Here is a 20,590-nt window from a genome sequence, read left to right as displayed (position 1 = left end):
ACCTTGTTCCAACCACTGTAGCAACATTTCTTACAACACTCCACCAGTTAAGAGTAGCATTTTTAATACTTTTCTTTCTGACAGATGAATTTAATGCATTTAATGTTCTGTCTCAATCTAGATCTGTAATAGGATAAGAACTAGATAAAATGCATACAGGAACATTCCTCTATGTACTTTTTCAGCTATTGTACTGCTTTATTATGTGCAATACATACAGTACCTGAATGAAGTCCTCTCTGAGTGCAGGTTTTTTCAAGCCACTGAAAAGACATTTGCTCTCTCGTTAATTGGATTAAATTTAGTGTTCTGTGGGATAGCACTGTACTGGTATAGGATTTCTACACAACAAATGTTATGTAGATATTTTATGTATGATTATGAAGACAGTATAACTCTATCATGAAGACTGATTGGCCTGGTCTTCACAAAACAAGGAGTGGATTCCAGAATTAACATTTGAGATCCAATTTCCCCAAAACGTAGCCCATGTTCTCAGAAATGTGTCTGCAACTGTAGATACACCCATACAACTGTAAGACACCTGCACAGATTCTGATGTTCACGAAATCTTCTGCATCAGATTAGAATGACCTTTCAAACGTATTTATATGGCCCTTTGTCTCCCCAAGTTTCTCCAAGTCTTGTTCACATGATCCACAAGATGAGTTTCACATCTCCACATCAAAATGGGGAAAACTAACCCAATAAAGATTTATCAGCGAATTTATCTCTTTTCCACAGCCTTAAGCTATTTCAATTTAAAGATGCAGTAAACCCACTAAATTCTGGATCTTGAGGACAGCAGGTGGAGAAACAATGTAAAGCATCTTTTCAAATGCCATTCCAGCACGGAGCCAGCAGGTCTTACAGGTCAAGACTAAGCGTGTGATATTTTAACTTTTATTACTAATTTAGTCAATTGAGTCTATTAAGCCAGAAATGGCCGGCTGTGGCCTCTGAAAGCAACAAATAGTTGATCTTTCAATCATCTTTTTTTTAATCACATAACAGCCTATTCAAGTGTTCAAAACCTAAGTGAACCTCAAAACTTACGGGACTGTGGTGTTCCTGATCCCAGGCTGGTCATCCCTGGTCTTACATTGTAGAACTTTGTAACATTCTATTGATACGACTCACTGCACTAACTCAATTTAAATGGTCATTTGCAATCATTAAGTCTTCAATTTTACTTCATTTACTGATTTTTGTGTTTGCATGCTTTTCAGGGTGTTACTATGAACCATCACTTTAAACATATTGACAATTGTACACTACATTTCCATTCTCTTCTGCTGGAGAATGTTCTTGTGATGTCTGAGTGCCTCATTAGCTATAGCCAAAAAAGCTATTAACAAATTCAAAATGCCAATTAAGCTTTGGGATTTGTTATTTGCAGCAGTTGTAAATTCTGCTTGAGGTAATAATGAGACAAAATACTAAGTTGACTGATTTGGAAGTTGAAATGCAATTCACCTTGTTTCAGAAACTGCCATATAGTGTTTTTAACGGTGTGTTAAACAGAACTGGCCAGTGTGTGAGAAACAATTCAGTATTATTATACTCATTCTCTCAATACATTAAAAAGCTACCTAAATACTCTTGTGAGCAGTGTATTATAAGTGTAGCAGTGTATTACAAAATATTCTTGTGTGTAATTGTGAGCAGGATAAAATGGAATAGAGTGAAATATATTGGAAGAAGTTCTCTATATCACACCATGTTTTTTTAAAACACGTTCAAACAGCAAAGAGATTGTATTAAGTGCAGAAGTGTTAATGTAACTTCACTAGGTTTACAACGAAGGAAATTTCAGACATTATACAACCCCATAATACAGTGTTATTTTTCATTGTTACATGTCTCCTGAACTTTGACAAGAACAAAACAGACATTATTATACTGGTATACATCATACATTTATTAGTGAACAACCCTCTCAAATCAGCCACAACAATTAAAAAAAATATGATTGCACTACTCGGTAAAGCAGAACTAGCAACTTTCATTTAAAAAAAGTACAAATCTTAAAAATTTCAATCGGTATACAGATGTATATATAATACAATATAACTAGTTATATGTTAAATGCTACAAACAATATGATTCCAATGGAATGAAAAAAATTATAGCATTAAGAACCATTTTCCTATATATATATATTAGCTTTTTTTCAAATACAAACATGGCAAAAATGAGGTAACTGTAAATGTGCAAGTACCAAAGCAAAATATCTTCCTAACACAGAACACGTGCCCTGGCCCTTTTTTTCCCAGGGGCTGCCTGGTTTTCAGGCTAGCTCCCCTAGAGGCCAGGGGGTATTATAACAGTAAACAATCCACTATCCCACCACAGCAAAAATCATTGGTAAACAATCAGTGGCATCTACGGAGCAATCAACAAATCACAAGTCCTAAAGAGTTTTAGCTGCTTATTGGAATAAATTTTGCACCACACAAGCTGTGAGATTACTTATTAATTGGATCACTGAAAGACTACAAGATTCTTTTTCGCCTCTGATAAAACCTCAAGACCACACCGATACCAGTGTGGAGCTGTTATTGAAATGTATTGTCTGCGTGCAAACACTGGGATTTTCCAGTACCAAATGAATGCTGAGTGCACCCAAATGATAACATATCAAAAACCATTGTTTTGTGCTGCTAGTATTTTTGGCAAGACTGAGAAGCTTCTCATTGTACAAAGGAAACCATTTTTAAAACAGGATTTAAGTGCATACTATGATTTAAATAAATCACAAGGTTAAGACAGCTCAGATGAATAAAAAAAACAGCTTTTAGCAGAATTACAAGAGTAAAATGACATACAGTAATCACAAAAAACATTTACAAGTGCCAAAACAACCCGAGCTAGTTTAATTAACAGACAGGCTACTTTGCGGAAACGGCTAAGATGGTAGCAGCAAAACACAATTTTGAGACTAACCACCGAAAGAGGCTCCAGGCGGTCAGAGGTACAGAAAGAATTAAAAGCTTGAGTTTGGGAAGGAGAAGCTACCAGGAAAGCTTCAACTGGTCACTAAAAACCCAAAGGAAAGCTTGCAAATATTTTAAAACATAACCACTTGATGGAACCATATTAAAAATAAACAGTTATAGTTGTAACATGTTTTCAAAGGGGCAGTGGGCCTCTTCTCCATCCAATTTATTTAAGGCTGGCTCAGACAGATACTGTTGGCAATGTTTTGCTATGGAGAAAAACAAATTGAACCTGTATTAATGAAATACTGTCTTTTTAAGGCGTTTAGTGTATTTCCTTTTCCCCTTTTGTCTTTAAGATCTGGCGACTGTGGATGAAGTTGCATGGCTTTAGCTCTGCATGCTGTTAAAATACATTAGTTCCATAGCAAACTATTGCATTCCACTAAGTGAATGTAGCAACATACTTAAAATAGAACATCTAGCACCTTTTTGCTATATGGCTTTCAAACAACTAGTTTCCAGGAACATCATCACCAGTCACCAGTTTAACAATGCCACTGGCTAAGTTGTGTTCTAACTCCTTTGCACACTGGATATTCTGCAGGGTCATTTCATGAAATTGGTGCCCATACTTGGCAGAAAATCCTACTACGATCGAAAGAAAATCTTGCAGTCCTTCAAGTGCATTACAAATGTGTGCAGTACAGTGCATGGCAGTTATCAGCTGAGCACAAAGTCCCCCCACCCAAACCCACAGCCAACTAGAGCTAGCTAAAAACCAGTTCAGAGCTGGTCAGACATGCATGCATATTGTGCACATTTAAATAGTTTTCCCCTTTCTAGATATCTTTCACTCAAAATACACACTTTTTTTTTAAATCATGCAAACACCTTTAGGATAAGTTTGGAAGTGGTTTAGGTAGGATAGCGTGCGCAAAGGCACACAGTTAAAATAGGAACACGACCAGTGTATATATATATCATTCAAATACAAGAACACAGAAACAGACCGTTTACAGTTAGATTAACATACACTCTGATGATGGGCTGCAGTGACACAATGCCTCTTTTATTTATTTATAACTGTTCTATTTAACTTTATTTTTTGCTTGCATGCCTGTCTTTAAAAGATGCGATATCCATTGCTCTCTGCAAAATTAAAACAAAAGTTGAATTGGTTGCATTATAAACCCTACATACGGCCTGAGGAAAACAAAAAACACACATAGAAAATCAAAGACATCCCCTTCACGGTATCATTCCCATTTGAAATTGACTGTTCTCCTTTATTTTATTTTAATTAACTGAAAGGCCCTGAGTGAAAATCTCTTTAAAACTCACAAAATTCACAATATTAAAATAGGAAAGGTTTATATATACACATTCTGGTGTACAGATATGTATATATGTATATATTTATATATATAAATTACCTAAGTGGTGGGATAATTCATTACAATGGCTTTTAATAAAGGGTAAAATGGGGAAATTGGAGACGTTCTCTATACACATGGCAAGCTTATGCCCATTTCTACTTCAGTTCAACAGGGAAAATGAAGTCTCCTTTGTTAGGGTAAAGACTGCCAATAAGTGCTAGACGGGGCAGTACTACAAGTAGATCCTCTACATATGAAGGATTTTGTGAAGACCTCTGAAACCATTTCTGATTTTGTAATCCGCCAGATTAAGTTACTTGAGGCCCGAGCAAGATGGACTGAGAGAACGAAAGTCCAGTGCATTACCCAGCTGACCCAACAAGTTCCAACTGAATTTTGCGATTGTTGAAACATCATGAACTCAAACAATTATTGTCACCAGCGGCGAACACAGGGAACTTTACGCAATACTATTCAAGTTGTTTAAACATTCTTCTGTCTTCAAAACAAGACAATTAAGCTAAAATGTTCGCTCACAGCTTCATAAAGATGCTGCATCTTTTATATCGCCTACACAGGGGTTTCTAGACCTGACCAAGCTTTCTAAACATCACACGTACTTAACTGACATACCTCAAGTCAGTACTTTGACCTTGTCCTTCCGAGATTTGTTTTCAGAAGATAAAACCAATAAATAAGACCATTTAAAAACCTTATATTCTAAAATAAGTGGAAATGACAGAAAAAGATAATTTTCTGTTAAGATCAGTAATATGTTTGTGCTTGTCAAGGTCTCGAAAAGGCAGAGCTAAAAATTTGAAGAGTATATTGAATATTTGGCTCACAAACAAGGAAAAACCTGGCCTCCCCCAGTCGGGAAGAAGTGTTCCATTAAATTCGGCACTCGTCGCAAATATTGCTTTCTGCAGGATGCCATGAAGCTAGCTTCTTCAAAAGTTACTGGAAGCTGTCACTCACCACCACCACCTTTGCCTGCTCCATTCAGATGAGCAAAGCATGGCAGGCGAATGTCACTCCTTTGACCCGGAGCTCTCAGTTAACCTAGTATTCCTCTTTTGGATTTCAATGTTGCGATCTTGATTTAAATATTGCTCTTCCAAAAATCAACAGTCCATGCACATCCCTACATGCCCCGATTCCAGCAGCCACACAAAGCAACAGTTCCTGAACAGAGAAAGAAAGTGTTCTGCAGGCGGAGTCAGGGAATGGGGCAGTCGGTGTTGCGTTTGCGTAGCAGGGTCTAGTGGATCAGCAGAGAAACAGACGTTTAGTCTCGAGTCTTTCTGTGCTGCTAGCTCAGCTAGGAAGCATGCCGTCTACCAGAGCAACGATAGCAATTGTCTTCCATGTCCTTTATCCGCCAGAGGGTGGGAGGTGTGTGTGTCGGAGGTGGGGTGGGGGAGCAGGGAGGGGTGTCTTCCTTTTACGTTTTTGCAACCGGGAGGGATTTTCCAAATAAATTAGCATCCACCGTCCAAATCCTGATACCTTGTTTTTGAACCTCAGGCCTTAAAAAGATACTGCACCTTTTACCACTGCAAATTGGACTTTCACAATAGCATTCAGCGATTTAAAAAAAAAGGTGAAAAAAGTACATTATTGCGTAACATACATTATTAACAAGCCACATTGCCCATCACCGATACAAACATGCACCTCTGACAGTAAGCCTTTCCTGCAGGTCAGTGGAATGGTCCAGTTTCTTTCCAAAGCCCAAACTAGTTTTAATCTTCTCTTTTCCTTTGTAAATCAGCTGACTGCACAACCACCCGCCCCCCCACATCATCCCACGCCACCCCACCCTCACATTACTGCTGCAGTACTTGGAATGACTCTAGCATCAACTAGAAAACCAAATTAAATGGAAAAAGAAGTTAAGCCTTTTTTTTTTCCTTAAAAGTTAAAACACAACAGATATTACATGTTAAATCTTTGGAGTATCAGAAACACAAGGGCAATCAAAATAAGTACACACAACACAACTCCAGAACTCGGTGGCTATGTGGTTATACTAGGCAGTAGCTTTCATCAAACTCACACGATGCACAGCAGAGGTAAGACAGGGCCCCAGATACGATCCTAGATTGCTTATTGTTCAAGGGAGGGAGAGGAAAAAGGGTTGTTCTCAGGGAACACGGTGGGGTAGGCGGTAGGTTTCCCGTGTCTCCAATGGAGAGCGGTCTCCATTTATTTGTGCTGCTTTCACGTCGGTTACAACGATGAGAAGTTTCACTCCACGTCTCTGTGAACTTCTGAAGCATCAGCTCGACAGATCGGACAAGTGCGATTGGTCTGAAAAACAAGCACAAAACAAAGCTTTAGTTAAGATCTCATGGAGAGGTGGAAAACAATACAGAAATGGCACAAGAAGGGACTGAAACACAATTTCATCAAACAGCCAGAAGAGGGCAGCACACCAGAGGCTGATAGCAAAAGTAAATGGCTTCTGCTACATCATACATCTCTGAGGCAAAAATTATTATGGATGAATCCAAAGCTGACACTTGAAACTGATAACGTTCTATTGAAATATCCCTTTAAATATCTCAAAAACTGAGAACCTCTGTAAAAAGGCATCACATTCACAGTTTAATCCTAATCCCTTTTGATAATATATGTCACTTTAATTTTAAATTAAAGGCCAATGTGGCATGTGACAGCTCTATTTTCACTGCCCAACACCTTTATACAGTTTTTTTTTCCTAAAAGACATTAACATGGTAGCTCAAACATCTATGACAACAGAGGGACTTCTTTATATCAGAATTACTTTAGGGAAGTGCAATTTTCTTTTTCTTCTACTTTTCATAGCTTTTAACATGAAACTAGTTATTACACATTATCCAATACCCTCTCCATTCCATCTTGCAATGCTTAGAGAATACAAATCTACATGAATGTCTCCTCCAAAAAGGGCTCCCTTTCACACCAATACTGCATTACAGAAACACTGAAGCCCCTACGCCTAGCAGAAGACTGGCTGTTTCCCTTTCTTACAGCTCAGTAAGAGAGACAAGAGTTTCTGTTGTGCAATAGACTGAGAGTGCCCTGTTTCAGGGACACTTGATCATGTCTGCCGCATCAGTGGAACTGCGAAATACAGCTGGAAGTTGGACAGTTAGCATTAAAATCAGTGTTATTCAGGCAAAACAACTCATAATGAACTCTAGAGATGTTCACTGACTTAACACTTATATTAATTCACTTTGCAGACACTTCTATTTAAAACAACTTACAATCACATCCCGTCAAGATGAAAAGGGTGCATATAACAGCAGCACAGGAACAATAAAACCACAGACAGCATTCAGCGTAGCTTAAATTACGTGCTAACAGGCTGCACAGCGGTAAGGAGCTTCAGTGCTGCTTGATAAACAGGAAGTACGTAACACAAGGGCACATCAGTGAGGGTTTGTCATGGGCCTCAGGAGTCAGGTATATTTTGAAGAGATGACTTTTCAGTTTCTCCCACAAGAAGGTGGTTGAGCTCATGGCTCTGACTGTGGCAGGTAGGTCATTCCACTATTGGAGAGCTACAGCAGAGAACAGTCTGGCCTGGGACTTATGGGCCATATTGGTATCAGTCAACCTGAGGAAAAGGACTACAGCACCTTAGTGGAAACACAGGGCCTGACCATGGTCTGGATGCATGCTGGCAGAGTTCCCTTGGAAGCCCTTTAGGCCACCACAACTCATTAGTTCCCAATCCCACCTCTCCTCCTCCCTTATCTGTTAAAAGTCCATCCATCATCTATAGACACTTCAGCCTACCGAAGGAGGCAGAAAGCCAACACACGGGGTCACCAAAGTAGGTGGGATGAAACATGGGTATCCAGAGAAAACCCACGAGTAACATGGGGAGAACACTTACGCTCCACACAGAAGGCACCCCGTCCAGAACTGAACTCGGGACCCAAGATCTGTTAAAGCAGCAGTGCTAAACACCATGCTGCGTTGCCAACTGCAAGTGATTCTCAGTTTAATTTGTTTTTTATTCATTGTCCTGCCACCTCAATGCCACTGTGCTGTCAGCTTCTGGGAAACGGAAGTGAGATGAAAATGTGCTTTCAGGTGCCCAGTACCAAAGCTCTTACCTTTAACCATTTGTCAACACACTTGGCGTGAAACTCATGGTTACAGGGTAATACTCGAAGTAGCTGCCGAGACTCAAAATCGCTAAAGCACACAACACACCTGTGAAGGATTAGGAAAAAAGAATTAATACAAAGAAACCTTTTTTTCCTCCTTTCCTTCTTCAGAAAACTGCTGCTATTTTTAAATTAAAATGTTCAAATAAAATACAAAATTTCAGCAACTTAAGCAACAGGGTCCAATATTTTTTATCTGCTCAAAAGCAATTAATTACATAGATTTAGCGACTAATTAAATAGATAGAAGTAGCGAATGATCAGTAAAATGATCATATTTTAGATGAAGTCAACTGCTGCAACCAAGGGCCTTTTCTTACAGCGTTTGTTCAGACTGGTGGTTCTCCGGGTTGAACCTGTAGGACGGAAGCTGCTCTATGTCGGCTTTGGTGAGCCCACGAGGTTTGGCCTCCCCCAGCCTCTCAGCAAGGTTCAGCAATGCCTGAAAGACACACCAAGGGCTGGGATCGAAACAGCTGGAGACTGCGTGGAAGAGCATTCAACACTGAGACCAGGAGGACCTGCTGTACTTTTTCTTTAAAGGGTTGTGGGGTCTGGGACACACAACCCAGCCATGCTGCTGAAGTCAAGTTCCCTGGCCTGAAGATCCTTGTTCAATTAGACAACGAACTCCCAAACAGGCCAAAATGATCTTCTCTCATTTGTCACCTTTCTTATGTCTGAAATCAATCCTACAAACCACCACTATCTGTAACAAGTAAAACACGAGACTGAGTGCTTGAATCATGTATCACAGTTCTTTATCATTGCTGTAAAAAAAAAAAGAAGAAAATGTTAATGAATTGCGGAGACAGCACAGAATGAGAGAAGACCATCTGGCCAAACCAGATGTGTAACCTTTACAGAGAATGAGCAATCATGGCTTGAGAGCTACTTTCTGTTGTTGCACTGCAAGTCCAATACTTCCCGCAACCACATCGATTTTGTCTACAAACCCGTCTGTAGCAGCTGCGCACTGAAGCTGCAGCAGAAGAGCAGGCCAACAGGACTCGGACCCAATCAGAACTTGAAAACAGGATTTAAAATGACATTCATTACAGAATGGAAAAAAGCAAAGAAAAACAAACGATGTGATCCACCAGTACTACGGATTCCAGGGAAGCAAATAAGTAGATCCGGGGAAGGTCTGACCTCATAGTTCTCCATTTCTACATCATCAACATCCAGGTCCAGGCTGATCGCAGGCCCCACCGCTGTTGGAGGCACTGGAAGCATTGAGCTGTGACAATACAAACCATGAGTCACTACAACTACTATTACCCTTTCAGACTCATAGGGCCAGGCACAAGGAAAACCATCTCGCCATTATATAAGCAGGACTAAGGCAACTGCATAAAACAACACTGATCAAAGATTTGCTTTTCACACATTATGACTGTATCACTCTCACAGAAGCCATCAGGCTTTCACTTCTGTGTGACTTGTTGCAAGATAAAAAAAAAGCCCTTCTGATCGCAGAACAGAACATGCTGCTTTGTCTACCAAATACTGCATTTTGAAAGCCAAATGATGAACAATCACAGCCACCCCACCCCCATTCCTCTGGCAGCCAGGTACTCACAGGAAGTATGGCAGGAAGCTGGGGTAGTAGGGAGGCGGGGGTGGGGGAGGGGGGAGAGGCTGCTGCAGCCTGTATCTCTGCCCGCTGACTCGCCGAGGCAACACATGGGGATATGGCTGTGGAGAGAAACACAGGCACTTACTCAACATCACACCAGCATTGTGCTTCCAAGGATAGCTTAAAGTCGATTTTGGGTGAGTGGATAACGGTCTGGGAGCTACAATGTAATAAAACAGGCCTTAAAGATTGGTATAAATCACCCTTCTGCTGCGTAAAATAAGTTATAAGGTGTCTGAGCATTTTTGGGTTCTTTAATTATAATAAAAATGTACGGTATCTTAAATATTTAAGAAATCGTGCTTTTAAATGAATAAGAAAATGTGGTGTCCAGGATGGGCTACGGAAAAACGTCTATTCTAAAAACAGTTCACAGAAGTGTTGATGTCTAGGGAGTACAGCATTCGATTCATGTCAATGGCTGCACTCTCACTGCGTGTTTCAACTGGAAAAGGTTTCTTTCGTTTTGATTGGAACAACGTCTATTTGTTGGAGTCCAGTTTTCATGAAGTATCGAATCTGAGGTCAATTAGAAATCGTTCCTTTGACTCTCCTCATCCTGAAGAACCCCTGGTTGGTGAAATTAAGGTGGCAGGTATCATTTCATTCTGTTTCTTATGTGCACATTTTGCTTTTCTTACGTGAAGCACAATCCACAAACACCACAGGAAACGGTTTTCTAAAAGAGGATCGTTAAGGCAGAAGTAAAGCATCTTGTGTTTATGCCCTTCATGTAGTTTCTCCCCTGTATGCACAGCATGTAAACTGTCAACAATTCAAGTTAGAGTGCGCAGTTTGTTTCCAAAGTGTTATAGGACCAAGCCTAGGTTTTCTTCACATTATCATTCAAATTTGGTTTGTTGGCCCAAAGTGATATTGTTGTTCCCACTTGACATCAAAGATCAAAGTGCAAACCACGCCCCTGTAGGTCCCTGTGTGTGACAGATGGCAGCACTTCATAGTTCTTATAAACGGCTCTTACTGGTTAAGGAAATTCCACTCTAAAAAGTTGTCAGTCAGGTAAGCTGCTTTCACAAGAAAACAAAGTCAAATGGCCTGCAGTATTTTCTTCAGTCATGTTCTAATAAAAATATTATTCTCCTCAGCCAAACAAAGGCACCACACAAGACAGGAAATAGAAAAGGCTGCGGACTCACCACTCCGAAGGGCAGTTCCTGGTGCAAGGGGTCATGAGGGAGATACTGGAGGGGGACAGAAGGAGGCATTGCTGGTGGGTGATGGGTGGGGGGGTAGGAGAACCCTCCCACAGGGTGCTGGTCCCCTCTTAAATCCACTTCATTCTCTACCCTCTGCAAAGGCTGGAGTGGGAAGATACGCAACCAGTCAGGACCTGCAGCCGACGCAGCAGGGACAGGCCCACTCCGCTGGAGGAGAACCTTCCTTTCCACCGGAAGGGCTCTGCTCTTTAGTGTGCTCTCGCAAAACTCTAGACTTTCCCCATTAAACATCCCTAAAAAGTGGACCTGACACTTCTATGGCGAGTCAAAAAATGAACAGAACCGTCATGCAGCAGAAGGAAAGACACAGTCAAGGCCAATACCTGTACAACAATACCTTCAAGACTAAACAAGAAGTTTGCTGTGCACAACTTCATTTACCAAGATTGCCAGCAGCCACATCACCCTGCAACTCACATCTCGCAACCCACTGAAGCTCAGCAGTGTGAGCCTGGCCAGTACCTGGATGGGAGACCTCCTGGGAATAACTAAGGTTGCTGGTGGAAGAAGTATTGGAGGAGCCAGTAGGGGGCGCTCACTCTGCAGTCTGTGTGGATCCTAATGCCTCAGTATAGTGATGGGGACACTATTTCATAAAAAGATGCCGTCCTTTGGATTAGACGTAAAGCTGAGGTACCGACTCTCTGTGGTCATTAAAAATCCCAGGGCGTTTCTCAAAAAAGAGTAGGGGTGTAACCCCGGCGTCCTGGCCAAATTTCCCCCTGGTCTTTTATCAGTCATGGCCTCCTAATAATCCCACTCTCTGAACTGGCTTCACCACTCTGCTCCTCCTCCCCAATGAGAGCTGCTGTGTCAAATCATCCATGTGGGGCTGCACACTGGTAGTAGTGTGTGTGTGTCTGGGGGGGGGGAGTCCCCATTACCTGTAAAGTGCTTTGAGTGGAGTGTCCATAAACGTGTTACGTGTAAGCAATTATAAATTAAGATACATGGAAGATTTTTTACTTCTCAATGTAGAATATTAAAGGACTCTCATAAATCATTTTTAGAAACTGCAATATGTCCCACATATTGCTAGCAGTATCTGTAATTTCCTTTTCATGTCTGACTGTATTATCGACTTTGAATACTGTGAAGATTAATCTCCACCAGAAAAATTGCATTTTTACAGAGGCCAAGGGTATGCTAAATTAGGGCTACAAGAAACCCATTTGATCATCTCTGGGAAAGGAATATATTAAGGGTAAAAATATAATACAAAGCACAGGATGTAACCTCTGTGTGGCACCTTGAGTCATTACTGTTATCAGATCAAGAAAGCATTAACATTTTAAGATTTGACTCGATAATTATAACTGTAGTAACATTTAGAGGCCAAACCCCATGCTCTCGTATCACAACATTATTCTCCGGATGATCCCCGGATCACCTTTCCAGTCCCAGAAGTCATTAAATGGCTCCTCCTGAAGCCCAAGTCCCTCATGGCGCCCCGGCCGAGGCACAGGCAGTGAGCGGTACTCACCATGCGTGGGTGCTGTGGCTGCAGAGGTACGAACTGGCTCAGCGGAGCGAGGTGAGGCGGCTGGTGGGGAGGTACAGGCGGAGGAGGGTGGAGTATAAAATGCTCACTGGAGATCAGGGGCGGAAAGGCTTGATACGATACTGGCAAGTGCTGCATTGTGCAGGCTTGGATCAGCTGGAAAAAGCCAAGACGAAGAGCAATTTCAATGGGGGGGGGGGGGGCAGAGGTGACATTCAGAAAATACCACACGGGCAATTTACCATCCTCCTGTCGAGATCATCAAGCCACCCTCATTTGGCTTATGAGGTTCAGGGCAAGAATTTACTGTCTTGCAACAGTGGGGTGAAATTAGTGGTTCAACTCTATTCCATCATGATACAGCAGAATACCTGCCACTTTCTGTCGACAACTGAAGGCTTTTCTTTTTTCCCCTCCTTGTACATCTTAAAATCGTCTTGATCCTGAACTCTCAAAGCTGCAGTAACCTGGCTTCGTTCAAGATAAAGCTGGATGAGATCCCTGGATCAATTAGATACTAACCAGCAGACAAGCTAGGTGGGTTGAATGGCCTCCTCTTTCTAGCCTTTATTTTCTTACATCACACACACACAGGCATTGAGTTCCCAATTGAAGCAACAAGCCAAGAGTGGGAATACCCACAGAGCAATGGCTATTGCTCGAATCACAAGGGAACAATTCTGAGGAAATGCCAAACTGGCTGTTTAATGTAAAACCACTAATTTGTGCACAGGAGTAACGGGTTCATTCATGTACAGGTTTTATTATTTCGCATAGTAATTAAATCCTTTCTGCATGTGAAAATTCAGTAAATTCAAACTGCTTCAAGGTTTTTCTTAATGTCCTTCAATCTCGATTACAGCAGTGGAGCACAAATTTGGCACTAAAGTAACCTGGCTCATATGTTCCGCTAACTGCCTCTAATAAGACATTTAAAAGAATAGAGATAAGTTATTAAATTGTTGTAAACAAATGAAATCTTGCATTGAACCTCGGAGACAAACAATTCAGATTGACACATACCATCAATACCATTACTAGTGTTGACACAGTACCTACAAGGCAAGCTTGAAATCCACTTTGTAACTAAAATGATTTAGGCACATTAGAAAACTGTGACCACTAGCTAGGAAAGATAAATGCACATACACAGGTTCTTCACAGATGTCATTTTCGAAATGCAAATAAAAAAATTGAAAAGTAATGCTCAACAATCTGTAGCTTTACAACAGGTATATATGTATAGTAGCACTGGTAAACTAAACAGAAAACCAAGTTAAAACAACTGTACACACTTAAAAGAACATGTGAACCTCCCCGTGAATACTTTCAGAGTGTTCCAAGGCAGTAGATTGCGAGTGGGTGGGATATGGTGGGAAAATGCTAGATGGACTTCATGGACATTCCATCCTTTCCTTTTCAAACTCACAGGAGGCGGAAGGCAGCAGAGCAGAGAGTGCTGTCCGCTGAACATTACCGAGCATGCTGGGAGCTGCTGAGTGTTGCACCCTGGGATAGGCTGGCCGGCATGGAGTGGGAAACCGTGGGTCGTCACCGTGGTAACCGTGTATGATATAGGGACCGGTCCCTGGTGCATCTACAAGAGGAACAGCATCCACACAAATGTAGGCAGAACCTGTGAATGTTGCTGAAAGTTCAGAGCTGTTAACCATCAATCAAGAAAACACAACACTATTAACAGACAACTCAAACTTAGTTAAAAACACTATAGTTTAAAAAAGATACTTGGCAATGTTTACAATATTTAAAGATGGTGTTTTTACTATTCTAGCCTTCACAGTGTAAAAGCCAAGTCTTAATACACATGTTGACCTTTGGTTTTTTTAACCATATACACTTATCTGGATGGAAATGAAGGACACGGCCTTGGTATAGTAAAAAGTAAAGAATGGAAGTGGGAATCAAATACAAAAATACTCAGGCAACCATGGGGAACCTTGCTTCGTGCCTCATTAAAAGATGAGCCGATTTTACCTCTGGTGAATGAATGTTTAACTATATTTTAAATGCACTGACAGTATAGATTTAACGTTGCACAAAGATGACAAAAAAGAATGCCTCTTAGATATTGAAAACTAAACACCAAAGTAGTTGCTTCACTTATTTTTCCCCCACTAAAAAGAGCACCTAGAATTTGACCTGCAATTACCTTCTGAAAACAGTTTTGGGAATCTGTTTACCTGTCACACGTATACTGGTAATCTCAAGTCCATTTCTGTCTAAACCATCCGTTTTGGTAGAAAAAAAGTATTACACACAAATATTACCCCTACTGACCTTAACAGATACTCCTAACTTTTTACCTCATTAATTCTTAGGAGTGCTGAGCCCAAGTCCTGGCAGACTTGTTATGCGATTAGTAGTAAAACTATGGCCAATTCTGTTCTGTATAGATCAAGGGCTGAAGTCAGTTTTTTACATCACATTTAAATACCATATCCAGTTAATTCAGTTAATAATTTGATAACTTATCTTAAGATCCCCATGGCCTTGAATCAATCTGACTCTCGTGCTCCCTAGCCCACACCATGTAGGCTAAGTGCACTGGGGAAGCAGAAGGCCTGTGCTCTCCTGTACCTGCTCATGGAGATCGACCATGATGGGGTTCTGCTGAGGTGGGTGTGCGGCAGGGTGCAGCATTCGTGGCGGTACGCTGGTGTGACTGTACGGTCTGGACTCATCTAAAGAGATCTGCTGCTGATGCTGCGAGAACAGAGGGTGATGGAAATTCTCATCCTGGTGTAAAGAGTTGTGCAATGAGGGTCTGTCTCGACGCCCCCACTGCCTTCTCACTGGAGGGCTGTTCCAAATAAAAACACAAACAGCACTCATCAGAGTGAGACAGGACAATTACCAGAACCTTCCTGAAGAATCTTACCAGCCCCATAGCCTCTTCATCAACTAGGAAACACATACATAGCCTGACTGTGACGAGGATTAAGTGGCGAGTTAGTCTTTTGAGAAATAAAAAAAAGTACAGAGCTCACAAGAGTTATACATTACAAAGGAAACCTGAAACATTTTGTTTATTTAGATTTTCATATATACACATATTATAGCACTATTTAGTTATGGTACTGCTAGTTTTGGAGAAAAAAAAGATACACAAAAGTCAGAATATTAGATAAAAATTTAAATAGACTTAAAGGTTAAGTGACTAGAGGATGATTCCTTCTGCCATACAAAAAAGTAATTAGAAATAATTATTTTAGACCATAAAAGGTAAAAGCAATTTAAAACAGTGCTAAAACCCATTTAAATAGGTTCATTCAAATTATATGATAATCATTTAGCTCAATGCTTTGTAACTAGATGTTTGCTTTTTTCATCTTGCAAATGCATTGTGGCTCTTCAGACCATACTGTCGGGCTTGATGGAAAGAGGAAAAATAAGCACGAACAACTGCAATGCTCTGTGAAACAATGAAGTAACCAGCAAATGAAGAAAAGCTAAGGCCTACAATACACATGAAAATCACAATCAAGATCTAGACCTCTGGTGTGCTTTAGAATTTTGCCACTTGCTCTCTGAGCAAGAATTGTGGGGTGCAAGTATGTGTGAGGGAGTCTCCCTTACATTAGGCACGTGTCCTGGGGGTCCTCTTCACTCATTTTGTGTTGGGGGGCAGGGGGTTGTTGCAGAGCCAAGTTCTGTTCACAAGCAAGCGATTGCCACTGGTATTTGTAAAGACAGTATCACTCTGTTCCAAGCAACAAACCTCCAGAAAACACTGCTTAATATGTTATTTGGTTTATCTGTTTTAGTTGCTGGCTGAAGCCTTGATCGAGCAGTCACAGCGTACTGATAAAAGAGAACCGGCACCACCTTTGTTTAACCACAACTGGTCTCTTTTGTTTTTATCTCTCTCTCCGAGACAACAAAAAAATTAAAAAACACAAGCAAGCCCGCAAAACAGACAAAGGAGCTGCGGTGATAAGGGTTTGGAAAGCACTAATCTGGCACACGGCGCACATCTAGAAATGATCCAGCCCCTGGCCGTGTGCAGATGTCCTTTTCGATTTTGAGTGTCTGCCAGTTCCTAGTGAGCTGCTCTCACCGCTGAGGTGGAACACCACACTTGTGAACAGCGCCACAAGTGCCACAACAGGAGATTCCCTGCTGCTTCTTCACAGGCCACAGTCAGTCCATCACAGTTATACTGTTCAAGACGTGTGCGGTTAAAGACATTTTAAAAATGAGGTATACTTAAATTATAATTAATAACACATTCAAGATCTGACATCCTTGAAAACGTCATTTTTAAGACACTCTGTGGCAGAATGTAAAGTAGCTAAAGATGTTTATCACACTTTTTGATGCTATTGTACTGAGCATTACTCACTATTTTATTACTTATTTACATATATACACAAGACACAAACCATTATTACACCAAGTTACTGTATCAGATTCGGCTTTGAATTAAAGGACTGATGCTCCATATGAGGAAATTAAGTTAAATGGGAATGGGCAATTCTCCAGATTGAAGACATTTCTAAAGCAAACAGGTTTTAGCACTGCTAGTGTCCTAACGGCCTCTGCACTAGAGCCAGTGTACAATCTATGATTTGCAGGTATTAGTTCAACTGGCCCATACGCTACTTATTTTAGCAAGGGGGTAGCAAAAGTCACAGAGCTCAGGAAAGAAAGGAAGGCCCTGAGGTGAAACCAAGTGGAATTTATACTCTTTCTCATATTAGATGTTAATAATAAAGCAAGAAAGCATGATATTTTTACTACTCGCTGCCTCAGGAAGGCTTGAAGTATCGTTAAGGACACCAGTCACCCTGGTCCCTCACTTTTCTCCCCCCTTCCCTCTGGCGAGCGTTATAGGAGCATAAAGACACGAGTCCAAACTCAGAGAGCTTCTTCTGAACTCTACCCCTACCACGGCCTCACACTGATGTGTTTTTTCTCCAAGATGTACAGTATGTCATTTAACTTGTTGTTGTTGCTGCCGCTGTTCTGCATTTTTGGTTTTGGTGTTTCCTTGATGTCTTTGTATAGGAGCATACACGCAAATAAGCATTTCATTGCACTTGTGCATATGACAATGAAGTCTACTACAGAAGTCCAATGTACTTGTGGTTCTAAAGAACAGCACCACAGCAGGGACAGTCTAGGCCTGCTCACCTTCTCCTGAGATGTGCTGGGGAATTGCAGGGCTCTCCTGGAAATCTCCTCTGATTGAAGGGGGCTGTTGGTGGCCGCCTATTCACTGCGATTTCCCATGGTCGCATTGGTGACGTCGGGGGGCGAGTCTTGCTCAGGAGTGGGAGAACAGCGTGCAGGAGGCACTTGTGTCTCAGCCTCAGATTGTCTTCACTCTGTGGGGAAAAACACCGACTTCATTTCTGACGGAGGAAGCTTACAGCACTGATGTAACTCTTCAATCCCCAACTCATTTTTACATGAACTCTCAATTGTGCACTTTCTATGTGCTGCAGGACATTCTTCAAGCCTCAAGCCCTGGTTGTAGAAGTCCTCTTTAATTCCAAGGCTTGGCAACTCAATGTCACGTGTGGTCTTTGGAGTGTAAATTGGATTTACACTACTACAAAAGTGATTTAAAAAAAAATCAGCCTTTTCCAAGTTAATATACATGTATTTTGCCAAATCTAGTTTAAGCTATATTCAGGTCAATTAATACAAATTAGTGCTATATATTGGAGCTTCTCAGCAAATTTATCACAGTTAAGACAGCCTGCAACTAGTGCCCTGTTGATGTCTGAATGGATACAGGCCCCTGCCATTAAGCACTGTAAGTCATATCCATCTTCAGCATCAGCTGCAGATAGGTTTGAGCCTAAGTGTTAATAAGGTAATAACTGAGACATATGGTGCCTTGTCTTTTGTGAATCTAAGCAAGCAGCAAATATATTTGTCCTGACTGTGTAAGAAAAATAATTAACTGGTTATTTTTTATTTATATCTGTACATGTAACTGCAGTGGTGGCTCACAAGCTTCACTGATATGTCCTGAATGTACATCTAAAAAAAACAAAGGGTCATCCGCCATCTAGCCACAAGGGTCACACAGCATTCTACCTGTGACATTTGCTTATAAAGGGGAAAATCTTGAAAACAACCAAATTGAAAGAAGAGTTTCCTCACTCTCAACGACGACTTTCTGCTGATTTTCTTAAAATATATTACTGTGTTGGTAATTGATATGCAATTCTATTACCTGCAAAATGTCCATTACAAGACACTATACACTCCAAGTTCTTTCTGCCGGCTTGTATGTCAATTCTTCTTTCTTAGTATAGATCTTTCTGAGTTATCCTTCTTATGGGTAAGAGGCAGAATATGTCTTACTTTCTAGAAATGGTATTCTTTTGTTGACAAACAGGATTACTTAAGTAAGGTCCAGCTACACAGTGATGCCAGAAGAGTGAAGTCAATGTGGAGCAGACTAAGAAGGAGAAATTCTATGCAGGAATACAGGTATATATCTCAACATAGGAAATTAAAGCAATAACTTAAATTTATTAATGCCCAGAAATATGTACATGGCTAGGTGGTATATGTAGTAAAACAGGGCATAAGCTGCAATCAAAATCTTATAATGTATATTTCCTTAATCCTGAAGACAACTGTCTAAAAAAGTAAATATAATTATAGAAGCAAAAGGGTAAAGCTTTTTCTATAAAAGCAAAAGAGTAGCCTACCACCTCCAGTTGCTTACAGAACAGTGAATACCCCAATCTGACAGTCAATCCAAACACTTGAAAAAAAGAAAAGATTTCTTGGAAGTACCAGAGCTACTGTAACATCAGGTTTTGACAGTGTTACTGATTATTCTGATAATTTCATAGGCTTTCAGAAACAGGGGATTAAGAATGAAACCAAGTATACAAATAATTACTTTTCTGTGTTTAATTCTCCCTTTTCATCACAAATGTAAATAACATTATCTGTGCATTTCTAAACAAATCTAATGTATACAACTGTTAATCATATTAAATGTCTAAATAATACAAGATACAAAATGCTTCTACCACTAAAAGCTCTTTAGATTCACAGAATTAAAGACATATCAAATGTGAAAAGGCATGGTTTTATTTTACAGGACAAGTCATGAAACAAACATTAACATCAAGTCTTCTATACAATGGCTCCTACTGGACACCTTGAAGAGGCCTAACTCACAATCAATGCTTTTCATGCACACATTGATGTAATTTAAATTTGGCTCAGAGTAACCGTCACATCTGCACAAGACATTTTCATTTAGTCCGTTCAGCTGTGTCAGGTTGATATTTCAAATTCAAGGCCCATCTACACAAGCCTTGAAAAACATCTGAGAAAGAAAAAAAAAACCCTAGTCAAATGCAGTTAACATTTACCTCATAGTCCTATTCAATAAAGCAAATGTTTTTCAGTCACTTTAGAGACTTTTGATTCATACTTACAAAAATAAGAATGCTGTAGCTTCTGTTGTAGGTTTCTTGAAAACAATGTTTTAGAAGCTAATTTGAGTTATACAGCCAATTAAATGGCATTATTGTAATTTATTAGGAATACAAGGCATTTAAACAGCATGATCTTTTCCTGAACTTAAAAACCCAGAGGTCTCTAAAGATTAAGGGATATCCCATGATATTATGCCAATATACGTAACATAGGATTTACTGCAATGTAATCGGAAGGGAAAAGCAGTGTTTCAAATTTATGAAGGACAATCTCAATTTATCCAATTTG

The 20,590-nt window shown here is 40.4% G+C and overlaps 1 protein-coding gene across 3 annotated transcripts in view; it reads right to left on the bottom strand.

Annotated features, from left to right (window-relative positions):
- Positions 1–5,888: 5,888 nt before the first annotated feature.
- The window catches only part of rnf44 (ring finger protein 44), a 33,329-nt gene continuing 18,627 nt past the window's right edge, over positions 5,889–20,590 (bottom strand). For 2 of the 3 annotated variants that reach the window (XM_088932232.1, XM_088932233.1), the window contains exons 2-11: positions 18,020–18,213; positions 15,464–15,686; positions 14,343–14,462; positions 12,848–13,021; positions 11,284–11,445; positions 10,070–10,185; positions 9,640–9,727; positions 8,808–8,929; positions 8,434–8,533; positions 5,889–6,631 (exon numbers count right to left, since the gene is read on the bottom strand). In XM_088932232.1, the coding sequence (XP_088788358.1) occupies positions 6,569–6,631; positions 8,434–8,533; positions 8,808–8,929; positions 9,640–9,727; positions 10,070–10,185; positions 11,284–11,445; positions 12,848–13,021; positions 14,343–14,462; positions 15,464–15,686; positions 18,020–18,126 (1,275 nt within the window). In that variant the 5' untranslated portion in view covers positions 18,127–18,213 and the 3' untranslated portion in view covers positions 5,889–6,568. Of the gene's footprint in view, positions 6,632–8,433; positions 8,534–8,807; positions 8,930–9,639; positions 9,728–10,069; positions 10,186–11,283; positions 11,446–12,847; positions 13,022–14,342; positions 14,463–15,463; positions 15,687–18,019; positions 18,214–19,557; positions 19,651–20,590 lie in introns of those variants that run through there. The other variant, XM_088932234.1, reaches the window with a different exon arrangement.

Source organism: Atractosteus spatula, chromosome 14, assembly GCF_055471065.1.
Source record: "Atractosteus spatula isolate fAtrSpa1 chromosome 14, fAtrSpa1.hap1, whole genome shotgun sequence".
Classification (NCBI taxonomy): domain Eukaryota; kingdom Metazoa; phylum Chordata; class Actinopteri; order Semionotiformes; family Lepisosteidae; genus Atractosteus; species Atractosteus spatula.
The sequence above is the reverse complement of the archived record's forward strand: the minus strand, read 5'-3'. Positions and strand labels throughout refer to the sequence as shown.